Consider the following 20,675-nt stretch of genomic DNA (forward strand, 5'->3'; position numbering starts at 1 on the left):
CCTGTCCTGTCATCAGCACTCAGACCATTTCTAACAGGCGAGCAGGAACAGTCAGGCCTGAGCGCTGGAAAGCAGCACCACCTGCTGTTCCAGCAACGCAGCGCCCTGCTCAGGCACTGCAAGGCAGGAGGACTAAAACACAATGGTGAGCCAGACATGAACACAGTCTTTTTATTTTAAATCAGTGACAGAAGAAGCAAGGAAAAAAAAATTGCACATTCACACTAAAAAAAAAAAAAAACCTCATCAGCCACACCAGGAATGATCCAAGTCTTCACTTTTGTGTTAAAACCCAACCTCCTAGCACTTTCACTGTCCACATACTGCAACCCAGTCACACAGGTCTCTCCCAGCAGGTACCCAAAGGTGTCTGTGCTGGGGGGGGGGGGGGGTCCCTCCAAAGCCTCCCCAGAAGAGCACCACCCCTAGTGCATGCAAGAGGCCCCCCCCCCCCCCGAGCATGGCAGCACAAACATCGCTCTTGGCCCTGCTCCCAGCAGTAGTCCCCTTCGCAGTGCTGAGCCCCAGCAGTTGGCTCTTCTCCTCTGAGCTCACCCTGTGAGGGGCCCTGACAGGCAGTGCACAGTGCTCCCAGCAGCTAGCAGGGTGCCCTCCCCTTGCATGCTCTTCACCGTCCACCATCGCCGCTGTCTCCCAGCACTGTGCCTGGAGCTGCCCCAGGTTTCAGGAGGCTGAGGCAAGGCCCTTCAGAGGGTGCAAGCAACACTGCACCACCAGCCAGGCACCAGCTTGCAAGCCTCAGCACCTGGAGTCCTTGCCCTGGGGAGCCAGGGATGGATGACCTGCAGAGGCCAGAAGAGGAGGCGGCAGCAGCAAGCTGGACAGGGTGCAAACACCACAAATTAGCCCTCACATGTGATAATCCCCTTATTAGCCAGATTCTCAGCCTCCAAGGACACAGCCCAAGCTGACTCCCTCAGCAAAGGTCTGCCATGCTCATAGGGAAACAGCATTCCCTCAACAGGCCACCAGGTCCCCCCCCCCCCCCCCCCATTTTGGTACAGGAAGGCTAGGAAAATCCATGCCAGTGCCAGGCAGCTGTGAGCCCTTAGAAGGGGGAAGGTGCCAGCTTGCATGCCCTATACCCCACATGCTAAAAGGGGCTGCCACCCCCTCCCCCCCGGCACCACTCACAGCTTGTTGACCCTGCCTGCCTTCCCTCTGCCTGCTGGGAGAGGTATGTTGCTCCTGGTAGAGGAGAAAAATCACACTCGCCACTGTAACGTGTAAGAGCTCCTGCTCCTCACCCTCAAGGAAATTTTAAAAAGAGGAGGGGAGGGAAAAAAAAGAAAAACAAAGGGGAGAGAGAGTGAGAGAGAGAGAAAGGGAGAGAGAGGTTTAGTTACATCCACATATATCACATTTTAAAATAAGGACATTTTGTTACAGCCTGGGAGGAGAACATGGTCACAGAGCACACACCTGCGGTGCTCCAGCCCTGACCAGCCAGCCCATGGGACACAGCTGCCTTTCCCTGATGCAGCTAGTCACCTCTGGTGTGAGTGGACAGAGGTGAGCGCCCAGGCCCATACGCCAGCTCCTCACCAGACTGCAACCGCACAGCTAAACTCTACCACCAGTGCTGCGGGGTGCGGCAACCTCAATGAACCAAGCTTGAAGGAATTCAAAGGCAATTTAGCTTAAATATAAAAATAAATTTTTATTTTGTTAAAAAATGTTTAAATATTTTTTTTTAATTTAGACTTCGGCAGACACACGCACTCACACGGCTCGGAGAGTAAAAAAAACCCGGCAGCAAAGCACTCCTGGAAGTGGTAGGGAGACCGTGGGGCAGGAGCGCTGGTCCCTCTCCCCAGGGCAGAGAGAAGGGGAGGCCACGCAGGGGCTGAGACCAGCTCTCAGTTACTGGGGGGGGACCTGAACCTGGCAGTCTCTTCCCACAGAAGTTCCCAGATACAGAAACAGCCACCCTTCTGGCTGGATGGAAACAGGGGCTTTGGACACAGCACCACAGCTCTTACGAGCTGGTAAAAAACAAAAGGATAGGGACGAGCTAGAAGTGAAAACCAAGGAGGGGAACTGGGTAAACCCATCCTCCTCTCTGGACTCCTTCCATTAGTGGCTCCAGAGGACCACAAAGTGGCTAACGGGCACTCGATCCTGGCCCAGCTTAGGAGAGAGAAGAGCAGGAAGGGAGAACAAGTAGAAGAGAGACTGCCAAGGCTGCAGTCCCCATGCCCAGGGCCCGTTCCCTCCACCCCGGCTGCCTTTCTTTCAGTCACAATGACAAAGGGACAGAACTCACCCAGCAATAGTAGCCACGCAGTGATGCTACTGTCAACACCCAATTAGCCAGGGCACACCCTCCCATGAGGGAACAGATGCCCCAAAAAACTCCAAACAGCAAATCCGGCATAACCAACATGCCGCCACGCACACAGTTCAATTCTTCCTCCAAACTCGATTCAATGAGTGCATCAACAGGAGCACAAACAAAGCAAAACAGACAATGCTTTACACAGAGCAGATCAGGGTCAGCTCAAAGCCTCATGGATGGCAGAGAGCAGCAAGGGCCAGGGCTCCTTCACTGGAAGGAGCCTGGCCCTGCAGGGGGGAGAACACTTCTTGCAGCTCTGAGCACAGCTCATCCCCAAAGCACTCCTCCAGCTGAGGTCTGACACTATAGCACAGTCATTATCCCGTGCGTGCGAGACCTAAGCTGGAGGTTTGATGGGAGATTCACGGTATGATAATAGGATCTTTACCCAGCTGCAGAAGCTGGATCAGTCAGTCACCTATGGCACCAAAACACTATGCCTACCCTTGTGGGGGCGCCGCTGGCATTAATCCAGGCAAGTGTTCTGCAAAGATGGCAACTACCAGCTTGGAGCAGAGCCCTCTAGAAAAAGAGTGTTCACCAGGTCATGAGATTACACAGCAGGGAAAGATTTCTGGACCTGGTGAAGACTGCATCACACAGTAGCACTGGGACAGCAGCATTAGGCAGAGAACTGCACCCAGCAGGGCTGGGCAGCAGAGATGCAGGGAGACAGCAGCATGCCACGAGAGCAGATCTCCAGCCAGGCTCTGAGCAGGGATGCACCCGTCAGCTGGCACCCTGTAGCTCTGCTGCCTGCCACGTTGTGGGGCAGGGGGCTCAATGTCAGGGGAACTGGGGGAGGAGGGCACAGGCACAGCTAGAAGAAGCAATGGGAAAAATTTACATATTATGAAACATGGCAAAATAAAATGAGGGAAGAAACGCTGCAGATATGTACAGAGGTTCATCCAGCCTCAGCTGTGGAACTGTTCAAGTACAAAGGGTTTGGTTTATCCTGTCCCACCCCAGTCACTGCTACCCAGCAGAGTCTCCTGCTGGCATAGGAGATGGGGGCCTGAGCCCCGCCACCGCTGGTCTTGCCACAGGGACTGCTTTAGACTGGAGCCCCTTGCATGCGTGCTGGCGCAGGGGCTCTTCGCAGCAGGCCAGCAGCTGGGGCCCAACAACTCAAGAGGTTACTTTTTGCGGGTGTGCTGTCTCCGCGCCTGCAGCCGCTGGCGAGCCCCGGTCTTGGATCCTGCCCCAATGGAAAACGCAGGGGTCGAGGGACCTGGAAGCAGAAAGGTTGCATAGGTCTCTCCAGCTTCACCCATGGCTGTGTTAACACAGAGGCAGTGTTATCCTCCCTCCCAGAGGGAAAGGAGGGAAGGGAAGGTTTTTTGCCTCCCCAGAGCCCAAGAGGTGCCACCCGAGCAAGTGGCAGGGGACAGCATCCCAGAACACAGCCTGTCACAGGCCCTGTTGCCATCCCCCGCTCAAGAGAGCGCCTCAGCCCATGGGCCCCACAGGGCCAGAGAAGAACCCTTACCGAAGGAAGCACCAACTCCCCCAAAGCCTGAGGCAGGAGTGCTGGGTGTCCCGAAGGAAAGGCTACTGCTTCCGCCCCCCACTGCTCCTGGGACAGGTGTGCTTTGCCCAAAGGTGGGAGCAGGAGTTCCTGGAAAGCAACATGCCACTGTGAGCGCGGGTTAGCAAAGGAGACAGGAGAGCCTGGATTTTGGGAGCAGGCACTTCCTGCAAACAGCAGGATCTCTCTCCATGGATTGAAGGAATACAGTCCCCCAGGACCAGCCTATTCACCTCTGAGAGCCCCTTCTAATGCAAGAAGTTGCTCCCTCCTATTTTCTCATCTTAATCCCTTGACCCTTCTCCCAAGAGGGTGGCCCAGGAGGATTTGCAGGCTAGGGAAGCACAAAGGCCTTTGGTCTTTCTAGACCAAAGAGTTTCTCAGCATGTGGGTTGCAAATCTGCAGGAAGTGAGATGGTTCAGTGAGGGTTCAAAACAGTTGGGAAAACCTCAGCAGATGAACAAGAAGGGATTGCAAACACTGGCTGGAAGTGTTTCTACTCTCCCAAGAAACTTCAGATTGCTATTAAGTGCTGGCAAGACCTTGGCTTCTCCAGAGGGCTGGCTGGGTTCAGCACTCATGCTGAGCCAGAGAGCTGGCATGTTTACAGGGGCCAAGGAACAGCAGACTAACGGATTAAGGACTGAGAACTGGGGCCCTGAACGGATGAGTGAGGCAAGGCCCTGCACAGCATAAACACCAGCCCATCTAGGGCTCCTAAGCCCAGGGAAGTTCAGCAAGGGCCATGAGGAAAGCAGCTGCCTACAACCAGCCCTGCCCTCCACCCTGCTAAGCGGCCTGACTGCTGCAGCTCACCTCCAAACACAGGTTTGTTGTCAGGAGTGCTGGGCACAGTGAAGGCAAACGGCGTGCTCTGATTCTGCGCACCCAGCGTGCTCTGCGTCAGGGAAGAACCGAAAGGCGTTGCCGCAGCGGCTGCTCCACTCTGCCCGGCCCCAAAGTTGAATGATACGGCAGGGGAGCCACTGTTAAGGGCAGGTGTGCCAATCCCAAAGGCACTGGCAGAGGGACCTGACTGGGCAGATACCCCGAAGGTGAAAGGAGAGGGGGTGGTGCCGAAGACAGCAGTGCCAGTGCTGCTGTTTGTGGTCTGGGTGTTGGAACCGAAGCTGGCCGTGGTGGAGGTGACAGTCCCAAAAGAGAAGACTGACGTGGTAGTTCCAAACGCTGCCTGGGTGCTGCTGGTGCCAAAGGAGCCCTGGGTGCTGGCTGCACCAAACGCCGGCTGAGCATTGCTACCAAACGCTGGCTGAGCAGTGGACTGGGCTGTCGGGGCTCCAAAACTGAAAGGGGGGCCAAAGCTGACAGGGCCCGCAGAGGGTTTGCTGGCGGGTGGTTGGCTCTCCGCAGCACCAGTGCTGAAAGCTGACTGATTTGCTGTGCCAGGATACGGTGGCGGTGGCTTCGCACTTGCGCTGAACGAACTGCCAAAAGCTGTAACAGAGGAGCCAAACGACAGCGTTGACTGACCTGTGGTTGCTGGGGTAGATGTCAGGCCGGTGCCTCCAAAAATGCTAAAGCCCACAGCAGTGGTGGGAGCAGTCGAGTTTGAAGGTGCTTGGCCAAAGCTAGAGCCTCCTGGGACACTGGTGGTGGCAGGGATTGTAGCCGGAGCTAGCTTTCCAAACTGGAACACAGGCCCCGAGGCGGCAAAGCTGCCTTCTGTGCTGGGAGCCGAGCTGCTTGGGCCTCCAAACAGGAACGGCTGGGATGTACTGGTGGAAGTGGCAGTGGTAACAGTCAGGTTGGTAGTAGGGCCAGTGGAGGCAGGAGGGTTGAGTCCAAAGCTGAAGACAGGTTTAGTAGTGGCATCCGTGGAGGAACTCAGTGTGGTAGCAGTTGTAGCTGCAGTGGTGAAGATGACAGTAGGGAGGCCCGTGAATACTGCCGGGGCAGTCGTGGAGGCTGTTGGCAGATCTGCAGCTGAGGCTGGCTGCGGTGTTGGCTTGAATGCGAAAGGAGAGGCCTTTGCTGGAGATGAAGCTGCTGTCACACCGCCAAAGATAGGCTTGAACATGGTAGTGGTGGAAGATGCCAAAGAAGGGCCCAAGCTCACAGACGCGACAACTGCAGTAGAGACAGCAGTCGTACAGGGTGTTGTGCTCTCACTTTTCAGCGGAGTTCCAAAGATGGGTTTGAAGACAGGGGTCGTGGCGGGGACAGCAGCAGCTGCCGTCGTTGCCGGCTGGCTGGTTGGAGGGGTGCTCGGCATCCCAAAAAGGATGCTTGGCTTTGGGAAGGAAGGAGGTTTGCTGGGGGTTGGGCCCAGTTCTGTGGATGAAGGATTTGCCAGGCTGCTGGCAGGCTGCGCCCCAGAGGTAGGAGGGGCAGAAGGGGCAGTTATGCTTAATACGGGCACAGGCTTGGTGTCGGCAGAAGTCGCAGGTAACGAACTTGACTCTAGTGATACAGCTGGAGCAGGCAGCTGTGGTGCTGATGAAGACGGCGGAGACACTATCGCAGCTCCAGAAGAGTCTGGAAAGGGGTAGAGAGTGGATTTAGAGACAGGGGTCCTAGACAGACAGCCACTCTGCCAAACAGCCACCCCAGTACTGCAAAGGCTCCTGGAGCAGCACCTCCCTATACTAGATAGATCAAGCCCTCCATGCCACTGCAGCTCACAACAGGAGCACAGACTGAGTGCCCAGACTTGCCCCACAAGGCCTGCCTGTCGTCTCCACTGCGTGCAGAGTGTTTGAACATGGAGTTTTCCAGCCTGGCTCCCACAAAGGTGATGGAGGGCCCCTCTTGGGGCTGGCTCGCTCTGCCACAGTGCCCAGCTCTGCCCACCCTCTTCCTCCTCACCTGCCAGCACAGGGGCAGTCTGGCTGCTCTGCATCTTCTTCAGGCTGTCCAGGAGCGAACTGGTGCTGGCAGGTGCAGTTGTTGACACAGGCGTGGGCCCTGGGGAGGTCACTGTGAACGCCAGTGGTCTGGATTGAGGGGCAGTCTCCGCAGTGGTGCTGGGAGCTGGATCTACTGGAAAGGAGCAAGAAGTCAGCATCCAAAACGTGATGTAGGGGACGACCCATTAGCAGAGCTAATGGGTAGGAAGCTGCATGAACATCCCACAGCTCTGGAGCTGGGAAACCTTACTCATCACACTGACTTCCCACGGACTCTGGGGCACGAACTATCCTGAGCCAGGGGGCGTTAACACTATCCCCATCCTCAAGGGCTGGGCAGGATTTCCTAGGGAGGTTCCTCAGCCTGTATTACACAGGCTTCCCGCTGTCCCAGCAGCCCCACCCCTGGATTTCTACTCGTCTCTAATCCTTGCTGACCCCTTCATCCTCCTAGTCTGCCCAGGGGTGCGGTTCTTACCAGCCTTATCCTCCAAGACTTTGTTGAACCACTGCAACGCTGCCTTCTTCTCCGCATCCAGGTCCTCCGAGGTGATGGAATAACCCAGCTGAGGTGGTGGGGGCTGCCAAAAAAGAGCAACAGCTTAGCTCGTTCTCAGGGAAGCTGGCAGAGCCTCTCTGAACGTGTGGTGAAGGCAGGCCGTCGCAAGACCCGTGAAGCAGGTGTTTCTGCCACAGCACACTACCGCGGAGCTCCAATCCCACCTATTATGGCCCCCGGCTTGGCACTGAGGGCACGGCAGGCCTTCCCCAGGCCATTACCTGGTCCGGCAGCAGGCAGCACAATCACGCACAGCCCACCAGACACTGGGGCTGGGGATAGCGTCACTTCCCACTCCGCCAAGGACGGGGCCTCCTTCCTGAGGGCAGGCAGGTCAGTCTCCCCCCAGCCCTGCAGAAATTGCAGTGAGCACATTCTATCGCCAGAGAAGGGCAAAAGGGGCTGCGAGACAGCGACGTACCAGGGTGAGCTGATCTCCCCGTCGCGATGACAGCAACTGGATCTTTCGCTTGCGTTTCCCGCTGCTTCCAGACACGGATGGAGAGCTCAGGGAATTCTGCTTCTTCCGCACAGGCGTCTCTACCACTACAGATAGAGACAAGTCAGAACTGCCCCTAGGCAAAGGAGGAACTCAGCTCAGGTCAGTATGTTAGTCCCTTCTGAGAGGGAGAAAGGGGACTCCTCTCTGGATGACCCTAACCCAGAAAGCAACAAGTGTCACTGGCTCGGGACCAGCATGTTCTTAAGTTTCTAAGAGACATCTCAAGACTATCCCACCTGAAGACCTGAGCTACATCCTGCTATGTTCTCAAACTGAAGACCCATCCAACTCTGGCCCACAGCTGGTGCAAACCTGTGCTCACCTTTTTCAGTCTGAAGCTCCTTGTCTGATTTCACTGGAGTGGAAGCGTTGGAGCGAAGAGACTCCTCTTCCCTGTGCAAAGGGGAGAGAGAGTTAGTGTCAATCCCCAAGCTTGGCCTCATTCCCAGAGGGGACAGGCCAAACACACTAAGACTCCCACCAGCATCCCTTGCCCATTTCTTCGCCTCAGCCAAGCAACAGGACTCCCAGCAACATCCTGAGCCAGCGGGCATTAACAGCATCCCCAGCTTCAAGGACCAGACGGGACTTCCTAGGGAGATTCCCCAGCCTGTGTTACACAGACTCCCCACTGCTGTGGCAGCCCCACCCCTGGGTTTTGTACTCTGCTCCTTGCTGAGCCCTTCACTCTCGTAGTCTGCCCAGAGTGAAGTCCTTATCAGCCCTGTCCTCACCGTATCAGCCTGAAAGCAGCTCAAAGCAGAGGAGTTGCTCCCATCCCCAAGATCATAGCTTGGTCTGCCATTCAAGTGCACTCAACCCCTACTGCTCTGCAGGGCTGAAGTCAGCTTCAGAGCAGCATTCAGGGGTCTCAGGTGGGAAACGTCACTTCCCACAGACCTCTTAGACCCACCCTTTCCAGGCAAATGGTTGCGTCAGCTTCAGTTCTGACGCATGCTTCTCCCCAGGGCAATCAAGTCCTTCTCTGAGCTGGGAGAGAGCGGAACTAGGGCATAAGCTCCAGAGCAGGTGCTAAAATGCAAATATGCCACAGTCACCTGCGAATCACTTTTGACGAGATTGCAATAATCAGGGCCTGTCTCTCTTCCTGAGTTTCAGACATTCAGGCAATCCAGGCTGTGCCAGTTCCACAACACAACATCGCATCTGTGGCAATTTCCGAATCTCTATAACATGGTGTCAGAGCAGGACAGGGGATCTCAACCGCACAGTGCTGCTCCTGCAGTGCTACTGCCAGGACACCAGTGTAGCAAGGTGGCAGAGATATGAACCAACACCAAATCAACGGGATTCCCACACAGGTGGGTCACCCAGCAGTCAAGTCTTAGAATCAGGCAAGATGGTCCCAAATCCCTTGGTGAGAGGGGTCCAGTTGGAAGTACCATTGGGAAGATGCCCTGCTCTCCTTCAAACTGGAGTTGAGGAGCAGCTGCTCCCTGAAAGAGCAGCTAGTTACCTTGCTTTCTTGAGAGGCCACTCTGGTGTTTGGGAGCGGGAGGACGCTGGGCTGGACAGCGGGGACACACTCACACCGCTTGTCTTCCACAGCTAGAAGCCAGAAGAAGACCAGCAGTAGTTTAGGGCATGGGATGAAAGGGAGTAAATGTTCTATCCTCCTTCTCGCTTGCATGGTAAATGCCGTCTCCGAGAACCTCAGCTAACGAGTCCATCGCCTCACTCTGTCTTCATCACCACATAATTCCTTTCCACATTTCGGGGAGCAGAGCAGGGTTTGGACACCCCAGAGCAAATACATCTCAGGAGCAGGCAGCCTCTAGGCCTTAATGGGCTGGCCCGGCAGAGAAGGTGGAAAAGGGAGGACAGTGCTGTTCAGAGCACAGTCCAGGCAGCAAACACTAGTCCTCTTGCCTCTGCGTGGTGCAGGCCAAGACTGCCTGGCTACCTCAGTAGCCTCAGATGCCCACGTGTGCACAGGGCTGCTCTGGCAGCAGCAGGCTGCCTGTCTGCCAGGAGCTCAGGGCAGATGGACCCCACCTCAAGAATTTTCGGACTTGCCCCAGTCAGAGGAAACCCTTCCTTAGAGAGGCCACAGAGGCAGCCTGCCTCCAAACAGACAGCAGAGCTCCATGAGCCACAATTGTTCCACTGTCAGATCTGCAGCCCTGATCCAAGAGCCATTTAAGTAGTGTTTTTCCACAGCTCAGCAGCTGCTGAGGGGGCCCAGGTCAGAATGGGAACACAGGGCTCTCATACTTGCTGACTCCAGCTGAAAAGGCAGCAGTGCAGCAAGAAGGAGTGCAGCAAGTTTTCCCCACCTGGACCTAACCACCCTAACAGACAGGCCAAGGGTATGTAGGGAGAAAAACAACCTCCTCCTCCTTTCAGCATGAAACAGGCGCTGCAGGAAGACATCTCAGATTGGGAACATCCATAGAAGCATGCACAAAGTAACATCGCTTCCTGCTGCTGCAGGCCCAGCAGCCTGCCTAATGTGTGACAAGATAAAATTGACTGGCTAAGTTGCGCTTGAGACTCCCCACAGCGTTTACTGCCAGGTACCTGGCAGTAATCTTGCTCTAATCTTATGAGCCCGGGATCTGAGTTACACAGGCGGTCCCAAAGGAGGGGCGAACTACTCTGCACTGCGCCTGGCTGCAGACTCCAGCGGTATATTTGCAAAGCTGTTTCCTACCTGTGAGAGGCCTCGGCTAGAGCTGTAGGAGCTGGCGATGGCGTTGCGAATGGAGCTGGGGATCCCACCAGCATACATGTTGTTCACAGAGCTCATGGAAGAGGTGCGCGACCTCTTGTTTGAGCAGTCATCTAGGCAGTGCGAAACAAGGCCCCTCTTCAGAGAGCCAGGCCTGGAGGTGGTTATAAAAAATTTTATGAGCTCCCCACCATCCTGCCCACAGGTCCTGTAAAGGCAGGGCAGGTTGACATAAGCAACTCTACTCTTCCTTACAGCACGGAGCTTAGAAAGAGCCCCCATAGCAGCACAGCCCTAATGCCCACTGGCCAGTGCTCAGACTGCACAGCTCTAACAGTGGGTGACAGGCAAAAGGCAAGGCCACAGCCTCTCCAGCTCTCCCCAGAACCTGGGCTCCACAAGCAAAAACTAAGCATTTTTTCCAGAGTGTGCAGAAACTTACAGATTCACCTCCCAGCTAACAGCAGTCCCTTTGGGCCTGATGGGCACTTACTTGGGTATGAGAGAGGCAGGGGCACCATTGGCTACCAGCGGCTCAAATGCTGACTGTCCACTTCCACTGCTGTCATGGCGCCTACGGGGAAGAGGGGAAAAGTCTTTGATGGCCAGGAGGCAGCAGAGAGCAGGGGCTACCCTGCCAGGCTGGGAGAGAATCCCTTCCAGGCAGGCCCAGCACCAGGAAAGCACAAACCTTGCTTTTCTCCTGCCACCCAGTACTTGGGGCAGAAGTTTTCCCACCCACATCCTGTCACCTTTTCCAGGCTGCAGATTTTCTCTCCACCTAGTCCTGGCCTCACTCATTCTCATCCCTAGCTGCCTTCCTCCCAAGCACCAGCACTCTATTCGCTGCCTGCTGGGCAGAATAGTTTTGATTTAATGAAATCTTGCCCAAATCCATCATTCTAAGCCAAAAACATTTCAGACAAACTTAGCAGTTCATTCCTGGAATGAACCTGGCCACTGAAACCTAGATTTCCTGCCTCTTCTTAGCCAGTGCCATAGACAGTTTGAGCTAGAAATTGGTTCCCCCTTCCCACAAGGGGATTTTAATTTCAGTGGATAACTGACGTCTGAATGTCTTAAAAACAAACCGCACTGTGAAGCGAGGGTGGAGAAATAAGATCAGCTCTGTCACTTAGTCCAAGCACTTTCCTGAAGCTCGGAGCATGCTGACCCCTCATTGCACAAGCAGCACAACGCTCTCCAGCTGACATAGGTACTTTTCTGCCCTCAAAGGTCAATGGATTTTTTTTTTTGCCTACAAGCATTTTTCATGCTTTCCAGATGATTAACACCTTTAAAATTGGCTTTCGTGGCAGAGCTGGGTACTGGCATGTTAAAATAAAATAATAAAAGAGAGGATGATGATGATGATAAAAATATAATAATAATAATAATAGTAATAAAAAAAGAGAAAGACTAGCTAGCATTTTCTGCTAGCACACCCATCCTTTGTTATCCTAGAGACTCAGCTCTCCTCATGTTCAGATTTACCAACCTGAGGCAAGGGTTCAAAGGTAGAGGGAAAAATCAGCTGATGGAATAGAGAATTGCACGACCGACCTGCTGCAACTCCCACTGCCAGCCTGCTCCTGCAGCAGCAGGAACAACAGCTGGGAGCTCCCTGGAAAATGCCAGTCATCCCCCTCTGCTCTCAGAATGACCTTTAACAGCAGGTCCCAGTGTAGCACACAGGATGACATGCTTGGACAGTGCCTTCATCAGTCCAAATTGCTCTTCTCCAATCTCTCAGTTTACCTGCCAGAGCCCAAACAGGTAGCCCTTGGTGCGTAAGGGTCAGAAGGGGGCACAAGGAAAATGGCCTACACGTACACAAATGGAAAGGATGAAAAACAGGGGAAGAGAGAATAACAGAAAGGCAGAGCTATGCTTGGGCAAGTACTCCTACCCAGAGCCCTGGCAAAGCCACTGCATCTTCACTTTTTGGAGCTCAGAGCTGGAAGTCATTGACCTTGATTAATGAAAGCAGAAGATAGTCTTCCTTGTTTTCTCTTTTGTTTTTACCTCCTTTTGCTAGTTACAGCACATAAAGGAGTACCCAGAGATTTTTAAAGCATGATGCTCCCATCCTGAACTTTAGACTTTGGGAGCCCATCTCTCCTTGGAGACTGGCGCTGACTGAAGGATCAAGATGATCAGTCTACAGCAGATACCAGGATTATCTGTCAAGTTTCTCTGAGATGACAGAAGCCCTGACAGGTTTCCTCCATCCACATTCCAGGCCTCTCCCAATCTCCAACAATGCAAGAGAATACACTTGACCCACAAGCTTGCCCAGACAGAAACTTAAACCACATCCTTTGATCTGAAGGACAAGAAGAGTCTTGGAGGAATTTCTGACACAATAAAGAGGGCAGGGTGATCAGGTGCGCTTCCTCTTTGCGGTTCACTTTCTGCAGCACTTGTCCGCTCCAGACTCTTTGTCACAGGATGGGGCACTCTGGGATAAGTCCCATTTGTCACCAATGAATCACTAGCCCCATTTACAGCTTTCCCAATACACAGGCAGTGACCTGCACTGCCAGTTTTTTTACCTTCTCTTGCTCTCCTGATCATTCCCAAAAGCCTGGTCCTCCTCCTCCTCCTCCACAGTCCTCTTCCTACTCTCCTTGATGGCATTCAGCACAGTCTCTTTTGCACAAGGGTCCAGGCTGCTGTTGGATGTAAAGGCCACTGGCGAGATCAGCTGCTCCAGGCTATGAAGTAAAGCAAGGAGTTAGGGAAAGCAGGACCCCTTCAGCTACAGAAGCCCCAGGGACCGAGCCCCCTCCTGCCTTGTGCACCAGCGGCCCCCACGCCCAGTTGAAGGGAGGAAAGGGATCTCCAAGACAGCCTCTTCGGTAGCTTGCAACCATGCAATCCTTTCCATAGCAACAAAGCAATGCTTGAGATGGGGATTAAGAGGTCATTAAGGGGCCAGGAGCTACACACACACACTCCCCTGGCAGAGCGCTTCCAGCGATCAAAGAGGAGAACCACTGGGATCAGGGTGGGGTAACCGGTTTTCCCCAGGCAGATTAATCTCATCATCGCTGGCAGCCAGGAGAAGTTTTTATAGTGCCTTTACAAGTGTGAAGTGAGGCAGAAGCAATGCCCAGCTGCACGCAACCCTCCCAGACAAATGCAGGCCACAGTGGCCCGCGTGCAAAGCGTGCACCTGGGAAGGGGGCTCCTTCCTCCTTCCCAGCGACCTGAAACGCGGGCACCGCCGGGAGCCCCTGCAGCCATACTCACGCGGGGGAACGGGCCAGGCTGGCTGCCGGCCGGGCGATCTTCACCGTCACGGGGCTGCGCACCATGCCGGAGTTGCGCGCCGACAGCACGCTCTTCCTCGGACAGCCGTCCCAGCAGACGGCGGGCAGAGCGCCCAGCGAGGCGTACCGGGCCTGCTGGATGGGGTACCGGCGGCGCGGGGCCTGTGCCAGGCGACTCGGGGCAGCCAGCGGGGTCCTGAAGAGACAGCGGGGGTCAGCGGGGCCGGGAAGACACGAGTCCCCCACGGCCCTCCGGGCACCGAGCCCCGAGCACCGCCCAGGCCGCCCCCCTCCCCCGCCCGCTAACGGTGCCCCGGGGCGGCGCAGGCCCCGGCCGCGGCCCACACGTGGCCGCACGGCTCCGCTTACCCGAGGGCGAGGCGGCGCGGCGGGGCCCGCGCAGGCCGGCTCGAGGCGACGGCCGGACCCCCGTTGGCGGCGGCTTTGCCGGGCGGCCGCGGCGCGGCCGGGCCGGGCCGCAGCGCGCACCAGGCCCCCGCCGCGCCCAGCGCCGCCGCGCCCACCAGCGCGCCCCGCAGCACCAGGCAGGCCAGCGCCAGCACGGCCAGCGCCGCCGCCAGCGCCGCCGCGCCCCGCCGCCGCCCCCACGGCCCCGGTCCCGGGCCCCGCCGCGGCCCCGGCCCGGGCCCCGGGCCGCCCCCCGCCATCGCCGCCGCGCCGAGCCGAGCCGAGCCGCCCGCCAGCCGCGGCTGCCCGGCATGCACTGCGCGCGGGGCGGGGCGGGGCCGGCGCGGGGGCGGGGCGGGGCCGGCGGCCGCGCTGCGCCCGTCCCCGTGGTGCCGGGCTCCGTGCAGCCCCGGCCCGGCCGGTGCCCCCCGCCCGCCCCGCGGCTCCCTGCGCCAGCCCCGCTGTGCCTCCAGCCCCGCGCTGCCCCGTGTCCCCTCCTGACTCCTGTGTCCCCCCCCGTTCCGCGTCCTGTGCCCGTGTCCTGACCGTGTCCCCCCTCCATCTTGGTCCCTGTGTCCCCTGCCCGTCCCGGCCCCTTTGTCCCCGTCCTGTCCCTTGCGTCTCCCCCATCCTCATGCTTGTGACCTTCTGTCCCCATCCCACCTTTGCATCCCCTGCCTGTCCCAGTCCCTGTCTCCCTGAGCTGACCCCTGGGTCTCTCCCACCCTAATCCCCGTGTCCCTGTCCTCGACCTTGTGTCTGTGTCTCTGTCCTGACCCTTGTATCTCCCCCATCCTGATCTCTGTGTCCTCCTGTCCCCTTCCCTGTGTCCTCATCTGGACTTCTGTGGCTCCCTCATGCCATCCCTGTGTCCCCAGCCCCGGTCCAACCCATGTCCCCGTTGCCATCCCAACCCCTGGGTGTCCCCATCCAAACCCCTAGGTCCCCATCCCCATTTGGACCCCAATGTCCCCCCTGTTCCAACCTCTGTCTCGTCTGTCCCAGCCCTGGTCTCTGCACCCCCCTCCCCATCCTGACCCCATCCCTGGCTGTGTGCGGCCCTACGCTGTGGGTGGCCAGGCCCGAGCTACGCTGCAGGCACCCACGGGGTACCGGCCCCCAAGCCGCGGCCTTCACCTGCTCCGTGATCTGCTTTGCCTGACCCTGTCCTTACGTGCCGCAGGGTGCCACAAGGTGCAGGCGTTAACTCCTCACGAGCCAGCCTGTGTGCCCCCGCCCTCGGCCGTGCTGCCTTTCGCGCTGTGCCCTGGCTCCAGGGTGCCCTGGCCGCAGAGGAGGCGTGCGATGCTGGGCACCCCTCTCCGGCTGGGGCCTGGGTGCTGAGCCTCCTGGTGCCCGAGGGCTCAGGCTGGGGGGTTCTGTGTCCATGGTTGGGCAGCAATCATGGGGCAGGTGCCTGGCATGGGCTGGTGCTGCCAGCCCACTCTGCAGGTCAGGGCAGGAGGACAAGCCCTGAGGACTTGAAAACGCTGCTCTGGTTGGCACTACCGCAGGGTGCTTTGGGGGCAGTGGGGTCTGGGGAAGCTGTGCAGCACCACTGGGCTCTGCCACCTGCGAGGACACAGAGCATCTTCTGGAGCCTTGCTTTGTGCTCTGCAGAGCTGGCAGGGACAGGCCACAACTGTGGAGGACCCACCATGTCTGTGGGGCACAGGCTGTGGCAGCAGGGACGCGCCATGACTATGGGGGACAAGTTGTGGCTGTGGGGACAGGTCATGACTATGGCGGATGGTTTGTGGCTGTGGGGAAATGGTGGCCACAGTGATTGGGGAAGTGCCATGTATGTGATGGACAGATCACAGCTGTAGCAGTGGGGACAGGCCTGGGGGACAGGTTGTGGCGGTGGGGGACAGGCCATGGCTATTGGGGATGGGCCGCAGTGGTGTGGAACAGGCCATGGCTATGGGGGGCAGACTGCAGCTGTGGGGACAGGCTACAGCTGTAGTGACAGGCCATGGCTGTAGGCACAGGCTGCAGTGGTGGGCTAGGCCACGGCGGTGGAGGACGGATCATGGCTGTGGGGGACAGGCTGTGGTCACAGGGCTAGGCCAATCACAGGGAACAGACAGTGGCTGTGGGGCACAGGCGACCACTGGGGACAGACCACGGCAGTGGGCTGCCCGTAACCTGTGGGGACCATTGTGGTAGTGGACCCCTGGGGCAGTAGCAAAGGGTCACAGTGGTGCTGGGATGATGGCCAGAGGCTCTGCCCAGCCCCACTGTGGGGGGACCCCAAGGCCGCAGCACATCCTCACACTCGGGCCCTCAGCTTGGACTTGCTTTTGCTCCCAAAGTGCTGGTGATTCCTGGCCACAGTGTTGACTTTGCTTTCCTCATGCCTCCTAGCCCCTCTGCTCCCCGCTGGTGTCACCGAGAGTAGAGGAGCCTCCTGGCGCCGTGCTCAGCCTGTCATACAGACAGCCCTGGGTCTCTGCACAGCACCGCCTGCTCGCTGTGGCTCGCTGACTGCCATGGCATGCGGCAGGATCTGCTGAGCAGCGCTGGACCCTGTTCTCCCCTCAAGCTCCTGCACAGGGTTGATTTTTGAGGGTTTTTTTGGCAGCTCAGGGGTGCCCCAGAGCTCTGGCAGGGCTGAGAGAGCCTCAGTGCTGCCATAGGTCTTGGGAGCACACAAGGAGTGTGAAGTCCTCTTGCAGCATCAAACCTAGCAAGAAAGTTTCCTCCAAGTAGATACTCCATTTATGGACATCATAAGCCAGAGCCATGGGCAGTATGGGAGCAGGACTGAGCTCCCATGCTGTGACTGCTCTGGATTGACCCAATATCACAGCCCAGAGGAGGAATGGGGCTGGCTCTGCATGGGAGACCATGACCCTGCAGCTCCCAACCAGCCACGACATCAGCAACCCACTGGGAAATGCCTGGAGGGCTGCATGCAGGGGAGGGACAAAGGCAAGGCTATTCTTCAGCATCTGAGCAGAGAAAAGGTTCTGTCCCTCTCCAAGCCCCTTCCAAGGAAAGCTGGTGTCACCTTCTTCCTAGGGACTACAGAGATCCTGGGGGAGGGGTTGCTTGCACAAGATGCGCCCACACACTGAGGACAGAGCCAGGTGGAGGTGGACAGCTCTTCCACTGGGGACATGGGTTGTCTCCACCAGAATGCTACCCAGGTCGCATTGGTAATGTCTTCCAGAGTTACTTTCTTTGGGCTGAGCACACGTGACATCAGCGCAGACAGCAGCGCCAAGCCTGGCACAACTGCGGAGTGCCCTGAGCCTACACCAGAGCCCCTGGGGACACAGGGGATGCCCACCAGCTAATGACCATTAGCACCACTAGAGAATGGGTTGGCTTACGTGTGTCAAGTGGCAGCCCAGCTTCCAACTTCTAAATAACCCCCAAAGCTAGCACAGCTGGGCTGAAGTCTTTATTTAAAAATTGAAAACACACAACATATTATACAATGAAAAAAACCTGCATTGGAAACCAGCCGTGCCCATTACCCTCTGCAAGCCAGAGGCTGGCTATGAGCCATCTGCTGCTGCGGGAACTGCTTGCGTCGAGGTTCATTCACCCCAACGTTTGGGAAAGTTACAAAAAGAAAGACGAGGAAAAGTCATTTCAGTTTGAGAGCGGTATCGCATTTCACCAAGATTCGGCTGAATCCCTCCATCCCTCCTCCCAGCCCAGCTTGGTCACAGCCTGGAAACCTGAGGTAGTTGGGGGTTACCTGCACAGGCGAGACCCCAGAAACAGGTGGGCAGGGTTTTCAGGACCACCCAAGTCTCCTTGTGTCCTGCAGCAATGGGATTGTTCATATTGCTTTTGGAGATGCCAGGAGGCCAGAGTTGCCTTAGCTCTGGTCCTGCGTGGGCTCTGGGGGGCCGGCGCGCCGGGATGCGGAGCCCACGCAGGTCAGGGCTCTGGTGAGTGGTGTACGTGATACAGCTACACTGGAACTTGGGGGCAGTGAAAGCCCAGGGTAGGAAGCCCTGCGTTGCTTCAAGAGGTGGCGAGGGGTCCCCAGGCAGGGCGGAGGTGCAGGGCAGGCGGTTTGGCAGTAGCTGCTGCAGAGGCACCCAGGGCTGGCTGTAGGATGTGGGGGGCACCAGGTCCTTACGCATGGCTTTTCGGACAGTCACGGCAGCCGTAGGGCGCCGTGATGCCATTTCCCAGGGGGTGGTGAGTGGGCTGGCCCAGAGGGGATGTGCCAGGATGGCTAGGCAGGGGGAGGCAGGTGGACCTTCCCGGTACAAGTACCAGCCAGCAAAGAGAGCTGGCGTGGCTGACATGTCACCGAAAGGACGGCACTTGTGAGAGGTAGCAGCCTCTACCCTAAGTCCAGCACCCCCAGGTGACTGGTGCTGAGACTATCCCTCCAGCCCCCTCCAGGAAGCCCGTTCAGTCCTCGGACAAGCAGCGCAAAGCATTGCCACTGCCTCCTAAAGGGAGAAGGGCCAAATCCTGCATGCCTAGCACCTGCTCAGGATCTGGCCCTGCTGTCTTGAGCCCCAGAACCAGCAGCTTTCCAAAGCTGGCTCAGGGAGTGCACAGGCAGCGATGCCGTTGGGCTGGGAACAGAGAGCCTCGGCTGCACCAAGGGAGCTGGACCAAGGGTGCTCTCCAGCTCGGCTGCAGGCATGTCCCAGCCAAACAACCTCGATGCTGGCAGGATGGAAGCGGGCGAGCAGAGGGTGGCCGCGTGGGAAAATAACATTGCTGCGTATTGCTGCGTGCTGGTCTGACACCACCGTCCCCACAGTGGGGGCTCTGCAGGGAGAAGGCGACCCTGCTGCAAGATGAGCCAGGGGGCCCGGAGGGGTGGGAGCCAGCAGACATCCCCCAGCCCTCAGCGCCCCTTGCTCCAAGGCACAAAGGTTCCCCAGCCTGGGCTGTACATCCAGCACCTGCCCCGACGGCCACCCTTGCCCTGGGAACGGCGCACAGCGCCTGGGGTGCTGGGGACATGAACACTGCTGCTCCTCCCTGCACCCAAGGTGGTGGTGAGGACGTGGGGGGGGGGACCCCCAACCCCTCTGTGCTGCTGCCCCATAGCCACTCCATGCCCTTGGGAGCTGCTGGCCTGCGGCTAATGCTTGCACAGTGGCTCCAGTGGTAGCTTGGGAGCAGATGTTGCCCAAGCCTGAGCCAAGCACCTTGTAGAGTGGTTTATTGCTGGCATTAACACAGTGATCTGTTAGGGCAGGACAGCACAAGGCAACGCTGCTCGAGGACCCCCAGGCCACAGGCTCCGGGCTAGCCGGCCCATCTCTTCCACTCCAAGCATTGCTACTGAGAGGGCACTTTTGGGACAAGGGGCCAGGAGCTCATCACAACCTTTCTCCTGCTGCCAACCCAAGTACCTCCTCATTGCTGTTCCCCGTCTGGCCACTGCCTCCCGGCACTCGGGACCATGGGACAGGCCAGCTAACATGGACCTGCCCCAGCCACCCACTGGACCTGCAAGCTCTGCAGACACTGGGCTCGTAGGAGGCAGTAGCTCCTACTGGCCGGGGCTTAGCATCCCAGGCTGCTGGAGATGATGTGTCACGTGCGAATGAGCTCCTGACCCCGCAGCCACATAGGATTCTGGCTCTTATAGCAGCCAAAGGCACGCGTAGTGCCCCCGCCGGCAGGCTCACGCACCACCCCGACTCTGCTGCTCCCAGCAGCCGAGTGGGAGTGGGGGCTGCGTGGGGCCGGGGGAGCACACCTAGCACCAAGCCCAGAGGTGGCCCAGCAGCACCAGGAGAGCCAATTCCTGACCCTGCTGCATCTCCATGCCGCTGGGCCCATGGCCCTTTGCACCATGGCAGGCTGCTGGTGGGGTGTTTGCGCTGAGCCAGTTAACGCGTTAAGGCTGGAGAAGCAGCAAGAGGCAAAGGAAACCCTAATGCTCTCAGTCAGCCAGACCTGGGCCAAACAGTTCAGAGAATCTGTGCAAAAACGAAACTAAAGGGTTAGAGACCACCCCAGAGACCCCCAAGCAGCTCTAATAAATACACGTGCAGTTTGCGGCTGGCGTGAGGCAGGGCGGCTGGGGAGCCCTTACTCCTGGCCCCGGGGCCTCCTCCAGTGGCGATGCAGCTCTCGGTCCTGCGGCGCTGGAGGTGGCTCTTGGGGAATGCAGAGGACATGTGCTTCGGGGCGGATTTTGCACCAGTTTATTGTGTATCTTCTGAAAGGACTGCTCCAAGCTGGGTCCCAGTCAACCAAAGGGGCATCTGTGGATGGCTGCTTCTGGCACAGGGAGCTAATCTGCAGCTGGAGAGAGGAGAGATGGTGAGCGGGCACGGAGCAACACACCCCTTCAAGCATCCCTCTGCCTCCCCCGACCTCCAGGGGCTGTATGGCGTGCCTCAAGGGCAGTGGAGCCCTGGCGGTGCACGAGTGCGCTGGGGTCAGCTGTCAGCAGAGGCCTGGGGCTGAGCCGCAGTGCGGGCAGGAGGACCCAGAAGAGCAGCGAGGCTCCTAGGAGAGGTGGCAGTGGGTGCAGACG

The 20,675-nt window shown here is 57.7% G+C and overlaps 2 protein-coding genes across 3 annotated transcripts in view; both read right to left on the bottom strand.

The window, feature by feature from the left end:
* Positions 1 to 157: 157 nt before the first annotated feature.
* On the bottom strand, positions 158 to 14,507 carry POM121 (POM121 transmembrane nucleoporin). The gene is given in 14 exon segments (XM_068909487.1): positions 158 to 3,593; positions 3,852 to 3,980; positions 4,708 to 6,387; positions 6,718 to 6,891; positions 7,237 to 7,339; positions 7,739 to 7,863; positions 8,142 to 8,212; positions 9,297 to 9,388; positions 10,494 to 10,665; positions 11,005 to 11,085; positions 13,067 to 13,228; positions 13,767 to 13,982; positions 14,156 to 14,412; positions 14,415 to 14,507. Coding segments are annotated over 14 exon segments (3,450 nt in total). The 3' UTR covers positions 158 to 3,498.
* A 3,080-nt stretch (positions 14,508 to 17,587) lies between these two features.
* The window catches only part of HIP1 (huntingtin interacting protein 1), an 81,679-nt gene continuing 78,591 nt past the window's right edge, over positions 17,588 to 20,675 (bottom strand). For both annotated transcript variants that reach the window (XM_068909629.1, XM_068909630.1), the window contains exon 31: positions 17,588 to 20,440. In XM_068909629.1, coding sequence (XP_068765730.1) covers positions 20,430 to 20,440 — 11 coding nt within the window. In that variant the 3' untranslated portion in view covers positions 17,588 to 20,429. The remainder of the gene's footprint in view (positions 20,441 to 20,675) is intronic.

The sequence above is a fragment of the Struthio camelus genome, chromosome 16 (genome assembly GCF_040807025.1).
Source record: "Struthio camelus isolate bStrCam1 chromosome 16, bStrCam1.hap1, whole genome shotgun sequence".
Taxonomy (NCBI): domain Eukaryota; kingdom Metazoa; phylum Chordata; class Aves; order Struthioniformes; family Struthionidae; genus Struthio; species Struthio camelus.